This window comes from Gastrolobium bilobum, unplaced genomic scaffold (genome assembly GCF_033153095.1).
Source record: "Gastrolobium bilobum isolate Gb01-03AN ecotype WA unplaced genomic scaffold, APGP_CSIRO_Gbil_v1 utg2308, whole genome shotgun sequence".
NCBI lineage: Eukaryota > Viridiplantae > Streptophyta > Magnoliopsida > Fabales > Fabaceae > Gastrolobium > Gastrolobium bilobum.
The window spans coordinates 47,499-64,739 of NW_026899815.1; the positions used below are offsets into that span (position 1 = coordinate 47,499).

Here is a 17,241-nt window from a genome sequence, read left to right on the forward strand (position 1 = left end):
GATTCACAATACCTTTGTAGGTGTTCAGGTGTTCAATCATGCTCATGCCGTCCTTGTATTCAAGCTTCACAAGTCGGCGAACCAGGTATGCTTTATTCCTGGGAGTCTTCTTTTGAATCATGGACTCCAGCTTCGTCCACAACTCATACGCGTTCGTGAATTCGAACACGTGCTCAAAGAGGCTTTTATCAATATATTTCCTTATCGTGGCTACCGTCTTCCGACTCAGGATCTCCCACTCCTTATCAGTTTTGCCTGTCAGTCTCTCATCAAGGATAATGGGCTCATGTAAATCTTTGCAGTAGAGATGATCTTCCATCATCGGTCTCCAATAAGTGAAGTTGTCTGCGGTCAACTTGAACATATCTCCATCATGAGTTATGTCACTGGTCTCCATCTCGTCTCCCTCAGAACCCGTCGAACTCAGGCTCTGATACCACTGTTGGGAACTCGGTTCCCTCAGATCGGCTCAGGGGCCTTTTGCGGAAGTCAGTCAGCAAGATCCTGATCTCGGATCTCGGCAATACCTCGGCCTGAACTTCACCAGGTCAGGCAGCGCAACGGAAAAATCAAAAACGAAAAAACACAAAACAGGAGAGAGAGAAGAATAACACAACTAGTTTTAACTTGGGAAAACCTTCTCCAATGAAGAAGTAAAAACCCACGGGACCTAGTCCAAATCAAAAAAATCCACTATGAAAATAATGGTTACAAATAATCAGAATACACCAATGTGGTAGTTAACCCAACCTCTCCAACAATGGTGATAATCAAACTACCCTAAAGATGTTTCACTCAAACTCTCTCTAGAGATCTCTCAAATGCAAAGCATAAAGCTTTACTCAAACAATCAAATAATTTTTCTCTCAAATTTATTCTCTCAATCTGACCTAGCCTCCACCCTCAACTAATGATTATATATAGAGGAGGTGGAATTTAGGGTTAGGGTTTTTAGAAAATCTCTCAAATGGGCTTGGGCTTAGCATTGAAGGAGGAAGCCCAACAATATGATCACAACCACATATTGATAGTGAGATAAAAAAGAGAAAAATATATGATTTTTAAAAAAATGATTAAGATCAAATAATATAATCACATTACCACTTTTTCAATCCAAATCCAAAATTTTAATACGAGAAGATGTATTCTCAAAGTTGACAGTTTTTTCGACAACGAATATGCCACAAGAATAACACCTAGTTTCAAAAATTCCTGGAGCGATTTTGTTATAGAATTATATTGGATTTTCCACTAGTTATACAATCATGTTGGCACAGAAGATATTAGTTTCGCTCCCCTTCACCAAGATTTATGAGCCTGCCACTAAAAATGATTACTCCATGACGATTTATAAGTCTAAATTATTTTTATCTCAATAAGTTTTGGTCCAAGATATGAAACGAGTTTAATCGTTATTTTAAAAAACTCACGAGTATTTTTAGGAACTTGTTAGTTAAGGTAATAAAAATAAAATAGATTTTTATTTAAAAGTAAAATATTTATTTTATTAAAAATACAATAATTTAATACTTTTTCAGTCATTTAAATTATAATAAACTATTAAATACTCCTTAACAAGTTAAAACACTTGTTAACAAATCTCTTATTTTAAAGGTCTTACTTAAAAAGCTCAGATTAAGAAACATTAAATATATTTTATCAAATCATTTCAAAATTTAAATGAAAAAGCATTTTTATTTTTCATCTAATACTTTCTATTTCTTTTCTTTTTTTGGTAAGCTAATACTTTCTATTTCAATTCCTTAGCTAATGTTAACAAATTTGCTATTTTATTTAGATTTATTGTTATAGCTACTATTTATGTTTGCTTTGTTAGCATCTTCCTAGATTACAGCATCTTCAGATGGTGAGACCCAGTAGAAGATAATGAGGGAATTGAAAGAATAGAAGAGGATGGAAAGGAAAATTGGGCAAAGAAAGTTTTTTGGATAAGTAAAAAATAAAACTGATTCCCTAAACCCAACTTATCCCATCTACTTCATATTAATGAACTTCTCCATTATTTGGCCAATTTCAGCTTTATCAGATATTAAATTCTCTCAATGGAAGCAAGTGAGGAACCGATAAACATGCACAGCTCCTTAGTTAGTGGTGGAGTACGAGACAGGAGAGACCACTATTTTTACCTTTCACCAAAAGGGCTTAAAGTAGATAGTGGAAAGTTTGAACCTTTTAAGGTCCACTTGAAGTTAAAGCCTATTTTTCATTCAGACCAACAAAAAACAGAATGCAAACAGCCATGTGCATAGCACGGCAATAAAGTAAATATCAGGCCTTAGACCATTTGGTCCTCCAAGACCTGAAAGGCATGATGTTGCATTTCAGGCCTCTTGCCACTGGATACATGACATTATAAATGTTACCAAAGGAAATCGATATGGGGTTTAATCTCTTCCATATTTGAAATATGAAATATGAAATGTTATAATCGAGGTTTAGGACCCTTCCTTCCCGGAATCTCTAATGCATCATAATGACCAAACCCATAATAGAGAACTCTAATTGGATTTTCCTTGCCGTATTCTTGGCCATACTCAGCAATTGATATTAAGCCACCAGCATCCTGATCATACATGTACACGGTGATTGGCATCCTGAAGAATAGGTCTCCCTCAGATCAATATTTTAACATGTATGGTACATAAATGCATAAAGGTAGGTAAATCACTAGCCAAAAAGGAAGAGAGGCACACTTACTTCAAAACATGTGAAGCAATGAACAATTCAGGTTCACCTCCCCACACATGAGGCTTCCTTATTTGTGAAATATATGTATCAAAATCACCTTCAATAAACCTGAAGATATCGTGAGACAACTATGTTCATTAGCAAACAATCATTCATCATTATACATTAAACGAAGAAACACTTATTGTTCTTACAGACATAAAAAGCCTAAGTTGACATATGTTGTGATTTAAGTTTTAATACATTGCTCCAAAAAGTAATGTATGGGTGTAATGAGTTGGGTTTCTAGGATTAAATTAAATAGAATTTTTTATTAAAAAAAGTTCCTTGAAAATAGGATGTGGATGTGAGAGGTTGGTTTAGGAGATCAACTTAAAATGACAATTTTCTCCTTTTTTTAATAAAAAGACTTCTCATTTTTAGGAAAAGAAAATTTCGACACAAGAGTGGATCCTTTCATGTGTTACTTAACATGACCATATCATGTGAGAGGATCCAAATCATACAAGGGTGAATCAATGGTGCTAAGTGATGAAAGAGAAAAAATATAAGCACAAGAAGCTACAAAATCATCACCGTTGATTTATTCGTTAATGGTCAAGATTCCCTCTCTCACATGACATGGTCATATTAAATAACACATGAGAAAACTCATTTTCATTTGACATCAAAAAGAAAATCTGTTTCTATAGAAGTATATATTTACCATGCAAACAAAATAAGGACTTTATGAGGTCAAAACATAAGGATTGAAAATAAACTCTTCCTGTTTTTATTAAAAGTAGAAAAGATGATTGCAATACCTCAATAATTTTATTTTATTTTTATACAATGATAGCACTAAGGTCTAAATCTATAACCTCATGTAAACTACCTAAACCCCATCAACACTACCCATTCCTAGTGGTTTAATTCTATTGTTTTTTTAGCTATATATATATGTTATAAAGGGAAAACCTTGGCGCACAAGGCTCCCTGACTTGGGATGATAGGGGTGAAGGTCGATTATATGCAGCCTTATCCTTGCATTTTGCAAAGAGGTTGTTTCCCATACTTGAATTTGTGACCTCCCAGTCACAAGGAACAACCTTACCACTGTTCCAAGGCTCACCCTCCAGGGATATGTATGTGTAATAAAAAAAAAAAAAGGAGATTGAAAGAAATGTCTTGATGAAAAATAAATAAATAAATAATTTTCATTCATGTAGTGTAACCACCAGAGTGCTACGGGTATCCAATACAGAATCTCACCATTCTGTCTCTTCCCTTCTTTTGATAAACTCATCAGCAACCTGTCCAATAGAACAGACAAAAAAAAATATCAGCAGTCAACATAAACTTAACAATCACTTTAAATTGTAGTCACTACTCTGCATTCAATTCTTCTGTTTTGTGTTTTTCCCATTAGTTTTGTTTCATGGCCACCACTAAAGGGTTTTTTTATTTTGGGAAGGGGGGGGGGGGGGGGGGGGGGGGGGTTATCTAAACTTATTAGCATGATGCAAATTGCAGATACTTAAAACATACTCTGGCCCGTAAATCATCTGCCAGCTCTCTCTGATAACTTTCACTTGGAGGGGCTTTTCCAGACGTCAAACAAGCCCCGTGAGCAACAGAGCGGAACATGCATCTCCCATCCCCAGGTATTCCTGCTTAGCATGATAAGTATCATAAACAATGCAGTGAATACATACAAATGCCTGGTTCTTATCTGCATTGATTTGCCCATATTAAGGCATAAGTAAACATGTAAATAGACTATGTATGTGTATGCCTCTAAAGACTCGTAGAAGAATTTGCAGCTCACCAATTACAGAATAGTCAGTGTAAACTTTCTTCCCGTGTGAGAATTTAACGTTTGACTCATACTTGTTGCAGTCATCCTTCCTATTTTCATTCTCAGAATATGCGTCAGCATGGGCAGGTTCAGAACTTAAATTACATACAAGTAATCCAAAAATCAAGCCAACTGATGCACATCCTCGTGGCCAAATTATCGGTCCCACATTACACTTAACCTTGGAAAGAATTTTTTGTTTAGGTACCAAAAGCCTCATTTTCATACTTTGGCATGCCAATGAAATTTCATGATGCCTCTTGTGACGTACTACAGAACTAAAGAATTGAATGTTGCCCCTTTGCTTGGAGCAGCATGATCCAAGGCAAGCTCGTCTCATTGTTTGACCCATAATAGTTGAACAAGACGATTTTGTGCAAATAGAAACACCAACATGATTTATCTTTGAATGACTAGGGCACAAACTGGAAGAACATGAACTGGATATTCCTCGGGACCAAGGACCATAGATGTTACTGCTCATCAGCAGCTGAGTACGACCTTTCAGGACAACAGCATTTATTGAAGATTGACAACCAGGAAAGTAAACACTCATGTTTACATTGCCTGAATCAAATCCAAGTATATTCATCAGAAATTATCCAAAATAACATTCCTAGGAATATAAATATTAGCCTTAATCTTGCCAGATTCAAGTATTATATGCCAGTGGCTAGCTAAATTCTCGAGAACCAGTTCACGGGATTTGGAAGCCATCATCATGTTAATCATGTGCATAACATTCATGACATATCACTAGAAAATTAGTATAAATTACTTAAATATAATTTAAAACTAGGGTACAATAGTTTTGAATATACCAAACATGTCAACTACTTAGAATTGTGGTTAGTAACCAATTCATCTGAAGCTCAGAATGCCAGATCAACACAACAAACACTACAGTCCAACAGCAAGATTACTTAAATGACATTCAATAAAATAAAATTCGAATGTATAAGATTACCAAGTTTTAAGAACAGTATGTAATGGTCCCGCAAGAACAGTATATACTGGTCCCGTCATGTATGTATGTGGTTTTTTGGCCATTGACTCTATATGCATTCAAATACTCATTATGGAGGCATTCATATTATCATATATATGTCCTTCGCATTGGTTTCCAGTAATATATGGTGTCAAAATTTTATTGTCAATATCATTTCCCAGAAATTAATCTATTTGACACAATAAAAAAATAACTTAGAAGTTCATGATTTTTATTTACCCAAAAAAAGAAAGAAAAGATAAGTTTACATTGTACTCAGTTATTGGGTGTTATGGCATTGGCAACCATGAGATTACATAAAAGTAATGACCAATCTAGACATTTAGAAGGCTCAAATTCTAAGTCTTCAAAATTTAAGATGTTTCTGACACCAACAATAGAAGGGAATTACCAGCCAAACTCCCATGATACAGTTTCTAGAAAATTTTAAAAGAAAGGACAGCTGATTAAAAGTGTGAATTCCATTATCTTACTCCCAATACATATAACACCACAATATACCATTTACTTACACTATTAAGTATCAACAACCAGAAAACTAAAATCCTGTGAAAAGAAAAACTAAATGCATGCCAATAAGCACAAAATCAGAACTGAACTGAAAACAGGAAACAACCAAGAAATTCCCACCTATGAATGCATCTCAGTCTTGTCAATTCAACATCCTCTTAACAATGGATGTATGCAATCTACTCAATAAGGCTAAGAATCCGTGCAAACCTTGCAGTGCTTCTTTTCCTATTTATCATCTGAGACCATATTACCTCATACTTACATGTCTCATCAGTCCCTTTAGCAATATTGCATGAATACTTTAGAAATCTCTAATTAAACATATTAGAAAATTAGAAAGCTTCCCTAAAAAGGGTCCATTTAACAAATACACACAAATTTAAACTAAATATAAAATCATTCTATACTCTACTTTTACCAACAACAATCCTAGTTAAGGAACTTCAATACATCATTCTGAGACATAATAAAGCGTGCATCTTTATATGAGTAGAAGTAGTAATTATTCAAGCATGTCCCATGTTGGTAAATAAACCCCTGAAACATTGAAAAATCATCTTTATAAACTCTTGACAATTCACCAAATTGGATATTATGAATTTTCAGTTATTAATATGGAATTAGAATAATCATCCCAATCCAAAATGAACCCACATCAGTGTTCTTTTTTAAATAAAATTGAACACATATCAGTTAACATCATCAAAAATCCAAAAAATAAAATAAAAATACTTGCACTGGATATTATAATTTTTAAAGATTTAATATAGCATACATGTCAAGGAACTAGAATACAATATTTCCACACCCAAAAAAAAATAAAAAATAAAAAATTTAAAAAATAAGAAGAAGAAGAAGAATTTAAATTCCCAATGACTCCTGTTAGACAATTTATAACAAACACAATATAGAATAGAAAAACCCAGAGCGGGAGGGAAACCAAACCTGTTGAAGCATGTGAAAGATGAAGAGCGAGTGGTTGGGTTTGGGGGTTCTAAAGAAAAACCCAGAGCATGAAAAACGAGAAGCAGAATGAGTATTCTTCTAGAGAAATGCTATGTTGTGGAATTGAAGAAAAGAATAATAATAGTTGGAAGATGAATTGGTGAAGCAAGAAGCGTGGTGAATTTTCAAATAATGTTTCAGAGAAGCCACTCCTGTTCAATTCTTCTGCAACCTCTAGCTCCTTCTGGATGACTATATTGGGTAATACGGGTCAACCCTGTTGGGTCGGATTTTTTGGGTAAACTGTTGGGTCGGGTTTAATCGGGCCCTTTATTAGTGAGCCTATTCCAAATCAAGCTAGCCTCCAACGAGAAAAAAATTAAATAAATTGCAATTTAAATAAAAAAAATACAAAATTATTGTGGTTGGTAAACTATTTACGAAACTAATGAAATTAGTTGTGCATTATTTGGTTACATATTATTGCATCTTTTTTGGGGCGCATCTTCTCATGCATTGAGCCCACGTTAGGGAACAGCTCACGAGATGATGTCACTTAGCACAATTCACACCATCAAGTTCAATTATTCCTTACCATCTCTGCATTCTCATTATCTGCAACTCACATACCAAGATATTATTCATCTTTAGAGTATGATCTTGATGTTAGTTCTGTTCCGTGAGTGTATGTATATGTGGAAACGAAGAACAAAAGATATATGTAATACTTTAAAACTTTGGAAGTAGATAACTTTTGGTTTGATTATCTAAATCGAGCGATATTTTTATTTAACTTTTTGAGATTTACACGATGACAAATACTCGGAGTGGATTTGGTAAAAAAAAATTTAAAAAGCTTACATAAAACTTATTGAACTTGTCATAAAGTAGTCATCTTAATCCTTGGAGGTGACAATTTGGGTCGACACGACTCAACACGTATACACTCAACACGAATTTGAAATCGGGTTAAAAAGTTTGACACAAACATGACCTACTTGTTTTGCGGCTTGACATGACACGTCACGAGTAACCTGCAAGTCCATACTGTATAGCTTATTATGTAGGTTAACTCGACACGATATGACACGAATAACCTGTCAAACTCAAATTATGCTACTTACTATGCAGATTGACATGACACGATAAGAGACGAATAACTTGTTTACGACACCACATAATACAAAAAACCTGTAAGAAAATTAGTGCAAGTCAACTTCGGATTCGCGGGTTGACACGTGATACGATACGAATTTTTTCGGGTCAATTTTTGCCAACCTAAACACGACATGAATTTAAAAAAGGGTCGACCCGAGCATAATTTTTTGTACCGTGTTCGTGTCGTATCAACAAGTTGTGTTGAATATTGTTACTCCTAGTCCCAATGGTTAAAGACTTGCACCATAATAGGCGCAACAGCCAACAAGCACTGAGTTGCGCTTGTTTCTATGAGCAACCACTTGCGCCGAAAATGATGCACAATTGGTTGCATTAATTTCGTAGATAATTATTTGATTGCTTTATTTTTATATTTTTTATTTAAATCATAATTTTTAAATTTTTCCCCCCAATTCTAAGATATCAAACAAAAAGGTGAAAGAGTGTTTTTATATTAAAAAATTTGATACATAATTGTTTTTTAAGACTTAATTGTGCTATTCATTCCTTTGTTACAACTAATGCACAATTTTCACCAAAAAAATTTCTCGAATTAAATCTCTTAATTTTTAAATTAATACAATCAGGCCTTTTTATTTGTTATCTTCATTTTATAATTCTTAAATCTTTATTTTCTAGTTAAATAATTGGGAATCTACGACAAATTTAAGATGAGAAATGACCTGAATGATTTAGAATATGAAAAAATGGTGGAATTTGATAAATTTTGATTTTTTTTACAAAAAGTGCAGTCAAAGTTTGAAGAGGGAAATATTGAAATATTTTAGTTTTAGATAAAATGTAATATTTGGATTGGTAGTTTTAAGTTGAAGAATGGTTTAATTAATTTAATTGTGCAAATAAAAATGGATAAATATTAATATTAATTTAACTGTAGCAATTCGCGTGATTACCAAAATATAATAATTGAATTAGAAGTTGAAACTGAAAACAAAACTAAAAACCGTAACCAAAAAAAAATTATGGGAAAAGTATTTCTCCAGTAATCGGAGATAAAATTATATTCGGTGAATCTAGAATGACGTCGCTTAGGATGTAAGATTAAAAAATTATAATAATAAAGATTAATATAACCCTGCAATAAATTAGAATTACAAAAATACTTTAATTTTTGCCACAAAATGACGTTGTTTGATGCTTATCGGAGATAACTTATTTCCATTGATCGGAGTAATTCTTACCCAAAAATTATTTACTAACGACTCTTCTTGATAGAATTAATTAATTTAATTAATTATATTCCTTCCATAAAAAAATATATTCCTTCTCTGTTAACATAGCTAGGTTAATCGATAATTGAGCATGGAAAAAGTGAACCACAAAGGTAGAGAGGTTGTCATTTCCGAGGTTTTAAATTAGGATTGTAAATGGGTGGAAAGAGATTTCTGGAGGGCCTACAACGGGGGCGTTTGGTTCAGGAATTTTTTTTGGAATAATAGGAAAATGAGATATATAGAGAAATGATTGGAAAGATAGATAAAGTGAGATAGGTAAAAAAATGTAAAAAAAAATTGTTTGGTGGAGAAAAACTTTACTGGAAAAATTAGGTAGCTTTATGAAATCAACAGTACATTAAAAGCCAGATAACCGGTTTTCCGAAAAATCCCACTTTCAAATTGGGTTTCTAAACAGTGCGGATATCTCTATTTCTCCTAAATCCAGACAAATTGGATAGATGGGTTTTTGATGAAAAACGTTGAAACAAACATGGTGTTTCTAAAAGCCATACTTGAGAAAGATAGATATCCGCTGAAAAGCTCCCAACCAAACACCACCTAAGTGTAACAGGAAGGATTCTTCAAAGCGATCGCTTGAAGAAGAGGTTGAAAAGGTGAGTAACAGGGACAAGAAGCCAAAGTTGGAGACACTTAGGGTCTATTTGATTGTGTTTTGGTTTTTTTTGTTCTTAAAACTGTTTTGTAAAACAGTTATGAAACAGTTATTTTTTATATTTTATTTTTTTTGAAAGTTAAAAACAAAAACAGAAAATAAAAATAACTCAGACATATTCTCTAAATTTGATTTTAAAAACAAAAAAACAATTATAATTTTCAAAATATTTTTTACAAAACAGGTGTTGGCAAACGAGTTTTTTACTTTTTTTTGTTCTAAAAACTAAAAAATTGTTTTCCAAAATAGAAATCAAACAGAGCCTAATCTTTCTCTTGCTTTGCCTGATGTGTTAATTTCTCTCACAGCTTCAAACGCCTCACAAAATGGTAGTGATCAACCAGTTATGACTAAACCTAGCAGGCCATTAACTACTCACACTTCATATTCAAATGATCGTACAATAGCTTCTTGGTCTCACTCTTATTCTCATCTTTTCTCACACAACCCAAGTTGCTCTGGCACACAATTCCGAATGGAAAAAAGAATGATTATATGAACTAGTATTTTTAATACTGGCTATTACCTGGCATGAAGGTACTAAGACCACCATGATTATTGGACGAAGCAACCCCATCTCCTATTGGCTTGAACCTTCTATAAATAGACTCATTAGTCCCGTCCCCACAATTCCAAATTTGGTCATCTTTCCTCACTAAATAATAAAATTATCAATTGAATTGCAGGTGAGTGAGCAACTTGGGTTATGTGAGAAAGGGTGAGAATAAGGCGTTTGAAGTTGTGAGAGAATGAGTAATAAGGAAACGGTGAGTAATAAGGATAATGTAATTGATTAAACAACTATTGTAATCGATTAGTTTAATATATTTCGGTCCTAGAGAACCGTATAATAATACTGTAAGGTATGTGCTCAGAGATATCCTATAGATAGGTACCTTGGTTGGTTTATAGCCAATATCTCAATCACTGCGCACAAACAATAGTCTTATAGCTAGGGCTGGCAATATGGGCCAGCCCGCCCCGGCCCGCCACTAGCCCGTCCAAAATGGGCTGGCCCGCCCCGGCCCGTTTTGACAAAATGGGTTGAATTGAGTAACCCGGCCCGTTTTATGAGTGGGCTGGCGGGCTACGGGCCAGCCCGCCTAAAATAAAAAAAATATAAAAATAAAATACAAAAAATTAAATTCTGCATAAAATCACATAAAAAAATCTGCATAAAAGCATACAAAAATCTGTATAAAATCCTAATGTGCTTATGAAACCAAGAAGATCAGTGTTTAATAATCTGCATATAAATATGCATCTTTCAATCCAAAAATAATAATAAAAAAATAAAATCATATCAGGATAAAATAGAATAACAAAACAAGTAACAAAGTGTTGTATGAGCAGTCCACAACAATTCAAAAAAGCCACTTGCAAGCAGAGAAATCTAAGATACGGAGCTACATAACAATTGGGTAACCTAAAAAAAAAAAAAAATGACTTGGCGGGCTAGCCCGCCCCGTGGCGGGCTGACCCATATGGGCTGGCGGGTTTGGCGGGGCGGGTTGGGCGGGCTGGTGGGTTGAAAGACTCAACCCAGCCCACCCCATTTGGCAGGCGGGGCGGGCCAGCCCGGCGGGCTCAGCCCATTTTGCCGGCCCTACTTATAGCCGAAACATGGGTGTGTGCAGGGCAATAGTAGTAAATGAGTTCATAATGTGTACTTGGGGTCTTTAGCCTCTTATTTATAAAGATTACATTCATAGGTTTGGGCCTTTGAGATCTCCCAGTTGATATGACTTGAAAAAGGGTTATGAAATATTATTGATTTTTTATTTGATTCTGTACATAGGGGTATCTATTAATAGAGACTTCTTGACCTAATTTTGACCTAATGGGCTTGGCCCAATATACAAGTAACAGACTAAATAAATACAAATAAATGACTATATGATTACTAATAAATGACTACATAATTACTATTTACAACACTCCCCCTCAAGCTGAGGAATAGATATTTATCATTCCCAGCTTGCTAGCAAGTTCTTGAAATCTATATGAAGGAAGCCCCTTTGTCAATAGATCAGCTAATTGACGCTCAGTGGGAATGTATGGAGTGGTAATCAACCCGCTATCAAGTTTCTCTTTGATGAAGGGGCTTCCTTCAGATAGATTTCAAGAACTTGCTAGCAAGCTGGGAATGATAAATATCTATTCCTCAGCTTGAGGGAGAGTGTTGTAAATAGTAATTATGTAGTCATTTATTAGTAATTATGTAGTCATTTATTTGTATTTATTTAGTCCGTTACTTGTATATTGGGCCAAGCCCATTAGGTCAAAATTAGGTCAAAAAGTCTCTATAAATAGAGACCCCCTATGTACAGATTTTGGGATTGCAATAGAGTCTAGTGCTGAAACAAAGCTTTTGTGCTGCACAGACAGATTAGCAGAGGAAACAAAATGGGAGATAGGGTATTGAGTACAAGAGGAACAAGAATTCTTGGGACATGATCTTTTTCCTTTTCTAAGAGCAATGGGTAAATCATCAGAATCAGTGGTAATGGGTAAGTCATCAGAAGTATCATGATCAGAAATATGAGATTCAGGACTTACCAGTGGTTCAGACGATTGAGGTTGCTGCTGAGGCAATGTAGACTGTGTATCAGTCATAGGAGGATCAGTCACAGGAGGATCAGACATAGACACATTGGGAACAGGAACAAGAGGAAGAGACACTGACTCAGGTGAAGGAGTAGACACTGAAGATTCAAATTCAAAGAAGGAAGGTGATGAGTCTTCTAGTGAATTATTCTCCCCCTGAAGATGAGGACCTTGGAAAAAGGACTCAGATTCCTGAAATGTAACATCCATAGAAACAAAAAAATTTCGACTACCAGGGTGATAACACTTGTAGCCCTTCTTATCAGGAGCATATCCAAGGAAGACACATTTAAGAGCCCTAGGATCCAACTTACTGCGATGCTCTTTATGAATATGAACAAAGACAACACACCCAAACACTCGAGGAGGAAGACTTTGCAAAGTTGGAACAGAAGGAAAAAAAGAAGTCATGGAGTGAATAGGACTTACATGATCGAGAACCCGAGTGGGTAGACGGTTGATCAAGAACGTTGCAGTAAGAATGGCATCTCCCCAATAGCATTTGGGCACACGTGTTTGAAACAGTAAGGCACGAGCAACTTCAAGAAGGTGACGATTTTTTCTTCCAGCAACCCCATTTTGTTGAGGGGTGTCTACACAAGTAAGTTCATGAATCATACCTTGATTTCGTATAAATTGGGAAAAACTGTGATTAACATATTCACTACCATTATCTGTTCTTAGTCTCTTGATTTTTCTACCAAATTGGGTCTCAACCATTTTATAAAATTGAAAGAACAGATGTGGTACCTCAGACTTTTCATGCATTAAGTAAACCCAAGTTACACGAGTGCAATCATCAATAAAAGAAACAAACCATCTATTTCCAGAAGCATGAGGGACTTTAGAAGGACCCCAAACATCAGAATGAATAAGATCAAAAGGTTCAACACTCTTAGTACTACTAGAAGGAAAAGACACACGATGATGCTTAGCAAACTCACAAACATCACAATGAAAAGACTCAACAGGCTTAGATAAAAACAATGACGGAAATAAAGACTTGAGTAAACCAAATGGAGGATGTCCCAAGCGCTTATGATGAAGCCAAATCAAAGAATCAGCAGTTGATTGACCATGAGACATCAAGATGTGATCTGTTACTTTATTTGCGGGAGATTGTGACACCAGATAGTACAACCCACCTTGCTCTTTAGCACTACCAATCGTCTTCCCCGTGGCGAGATCCTGAAAAACACAATGGGTAGGGAAGAAGGTTACAGTACAATTCAGATCTTTTGTAATTTTATGAATAGAAAGAAGATTCGTGGAGAGTTTAGGAACATGAAGAGCATCTTTAAGATGTAAGGACTGCTGTAAGTTTATGTCACCAGAACCCGCAACTGATGTATGTGAGCCATCAACTATGGCTATAGTATGAGTTCCAATGGTAGGATGATAAGAAGCAAAAGAGTCAGCACAACAAGCCATATGATCAGTAGCACCAGAATCAACAACCCAGGAATGTTTAAAATCATTACATGAAGAAAGGAAAGAATGAGTTTTGGGGCTAATACCAGTCAAAGCCAAAGCACTAGATGAAATGCAGGTTGGGTCTCATTAGGTGCAGGAGTTATTCCAAAGGAAGTAAAATGCGCTTGACCACGCATCCTTGCCATCTTTTCTAAGACAATTTGCTTTCCATGGAGGCGAAAGCATAAATCCTTGATATGACCTGTTCTTTTACAATAAGAACACCATCGATCATCTCTCTTAGGTTTAGAAGATGCACCATCATAAAACTTTGTAAAGGAACTCCTTTGAGAAGAGGCCATACTGCACAAAAAACAGTCAACGAAAAAGGCTCTAAGAAACCAAAAAATTCGGAAAAAATACCAAACGATGTCCGATCTGAGAAAACAACACAGATCCAGAAAGAGAACAAGGAGACGAGAAGAATGGTGGTGGTCCGGTCCAGAAACACCGCCAGACGCGCCTCCACGCGCCGGAGAAAGCAGCTGCGCGTGGGCTTCACTCGCGGACAAAGAGGCGGCGCGTGAGAGCGCGTGGCAAGGCTTCTTCGGCTGAAATTTTTCCGGTGTGGTCGTCCGGTGAGCGCGCACCTGTCTGTGGGTGGTTGCGGTTGAAAAGTCACCGGAAAGGGTTCTAAACGGTGAAGACAGAACTGGTTGAAGGCGGTCGGAGGTGTTTGGGTCGTTTGTGGCGGAGGAGGAACGTTGCGTAGAATGATAGAACGAAAAAAAAAGAAGGTAAACAATGGTCCCCTTGGTCCAAAAGGTCCCCGGAAAATTTTTTCCGGTGGCGGCAAGAGGCAAAGAAATTAGGGTTTTGTAAAAAAAAAGACAATAGGCGCGGAAGCAGAGCCCTCAGGATCGAGAACTCTGATACCAACTTGAAAAAGGGTTATGAAATATTATTGATTTTTTATTTGAATCTGTACATAGGGGTCTCTATTTATAGAGACTTCTTGACCTAATTTTGACCTAATGGGCTTGGCCCAATATACAAGTAACAGACTAAATAAATACAAATAAATGACTACATAATTACTAATAAATGACTACATAATTACTATTTACAACAATATGAAATATGTCTTGATTGATGGGAATAAAGATCTTATCCCTTGATCCTCTCTAGATTATATGGTTGTGTTATCTCTCTCCAATCTTACTAGTAAGAAAGTTGTTAGGATATGGATCGAGTCCATAACAATATACATTTAATCGATTAAGTGGACAATGTAATCGATTACTTTGTTGGTCAACGGTCAAACAATGGCAGATTGTTATAAAGTTTTGGGGCGGGTGCAAGTGGTATTTTTTAATTTAATCAAGGGCAAAAGTGTCAATCACTCTTTTTAACTAAATCATATCTTTTAACATTTTCAATTATGACTGAATAATTAAGAAGTATTATCATTATGATAATACTTTTGGTTCACTTGTCCCATATTTTAATTTTAATATTTATTTTTATTGTCAACAATTTGCAAATAGCAAATCCTAAGCCAGCTATTTTTATTAATCGTTTATGTTCTTCCTTGATTACATGAGTTTAGGCATTGAATTCACTTTAAATATTTCTTCTACTTATCTCTGATTATGTGAAATCTTAATCATCCCCCATTAGCCAAAATTTAAACCACACTTTAGAACCAAAATGTAGGAACTTTGATTTATTATAATTTATAAAGTTATAATTTAAACAACTCCAAGGAAGAACACAATCCAAATATTGCACACTAATTGAGTATAGGGAATAAACTTAGGGTTAAACGAATATAATGTTAGAGGAACAAAGAAAAGCTGTCCTGCTGAAACATCAATAACTGTGCTTGTTTTTTAATTTTATTTCAAAAAAAAAACATGTGGGCCCACAATTGTTTTGTGTCAACAGGATAACTTTGTTTTTTTACTGTGACAGGATGCTTGTTTAACCCATAAACTTAATATTGCATTCTAATTAAGTAAAGAAAACACAATTAATTGAGTAAAGAAAATAAACAAAATTTGGGATGAGTCAATATATCATGGCCCTAACAACCATTAATTAAGGGTTTGCTCGAGTTTCTAGAAAGCAGCATATCTTTAAGTAATAAGTGTGAAGAGAATACTTTCAGGTTGCAACAAAATTCTTCAAAGTACTATTGATTTTACTTAAGGGATTCATGTTTTTCTTCAAACAGAAAATAACTTTATTTTTATACACATATGAGTGGATGGGCCCTACAAGGAGAAGAGAAAGAAACACAAAAAGTAAGGTTCATTCACTCTCGTGTGTTTACAGGAGATAAAATTATCCAGGAAAAAATATTAAACCTTTTATTTAAACATGTTTTTGTAAAACCTTTAATCTTTTCAAAATACAACAATTTGATACCAACCAAGTTTATGCAGTGTTTTACCCATTAATAACTTAATAGGTTATTTATTCACCAAATTTCTATATATGTATAAGCATTGTAATTATGAGAATGACACTACTGCCAACCTTGTTGAGCTTTTTCCTATTCTTCGGGTCTGGAATAATCATACTTTTGGTATTATCAACAAAAGGAAATCTTTTATCATTCGTAGGCTCGATGGAATTCTAAGAAATTTGGAGATTCGGTTGAATTCCTTCCTGGCTAACTTGGATATTGAATTGAGGCATGAACTGGAAGAAATCTTGGAGCTTAAAGAGCAACTTTGGTATCAAAAGTCCAGAACTACGTGGATTCAAGGCGGAGACCGCAACATAAAATTTTATCACACTTATGCTATTGCAAGGGGGAGGAGGAATAAAATTTTAGCTCTTAAGAATGATGCTAGAATTTGGATACGAAGTGAATCAGTTCTCAAGCGTTTGGTCACCAAGTTCTACCAAAAGCTCTTTTCTGAAGATCATCCTTTTAGGAATCGACCCCATCTTGAGCTTGTTGAGAAACAGACGCTAAGTAAATTGTTTACTGCTGAAGAGATAATGAGCACAATTTTTCAAATGGGTCCTAATAAGTCTCTTGATCTTGATGGATTCTTAGTTGCTTTTTGTTAGAGCAATTGGGACTTTTTGTCTGAAAAGGTGGGTAATGATATCAGATTTTTCCTAG

At 35.1% G+C, this 17,241-nt stretch overlaps 2 protein-coding genes across 3 annotated transcripts; one reads left to right on the forward strand and one right to left on the reverse strand.

The window, feature by feature from the left end:
- Positions 1–2,066: 2,066 nt before the first annotated feature.
- LOC133293741 (OVARIAN TUMOR DOMAIN-containing deubiquitinating enzyme 4-like) lies at positions 2,067–7,229 on the reverse strand. Of its 2 annotated transcripts, none has more exons than XM_061492341.1 (6): positions 7,014–7,229; positions 4,517–5,113; positions 4,237–4,358; positions 3,961–4,001; positions 2,719–2,817; positions 2,067–2,584 (listed from the first exon to the last, which is right to left on the reverse strand). In XM_061492341.1, the coding sequence occupies exons 2-6, from the start codon at positions 5,100–5,102 to the stop codon at positions 2,569–2,571; spliced, it is 864 nt and encodes a 287-aa protein (XP_061348325.1). In that variant the 5' UTR covers positions 5,103–5,113; positions 7,014–7,229; the 3' UTR covers positions 2,067–2,568. The 2 variants fall into 2 exon arrangements, with proteins under 2 accessions (XP_061348325.1, XP_061348324.1); XM_061492340.1 differs by having other exon boundaries at positions 2,084–2,615.
- A 9,372-nt stretch (positions 7,230–16,601) lies between these two features.
- Positions 16,602–17,186, forward strand: LOC133293744 (uncharacterized). The gene has a single exon (XM_061492346.1). The coding sequence runs from the start codon at positions 16,602–16,604 to the stop codon at positions 17,184–17,186; it is 585 nt and encodes a 194-aa protein (XP_061348330.1).
- Positions 17,187–17,241: the final 55 nt, after the last annotated feature.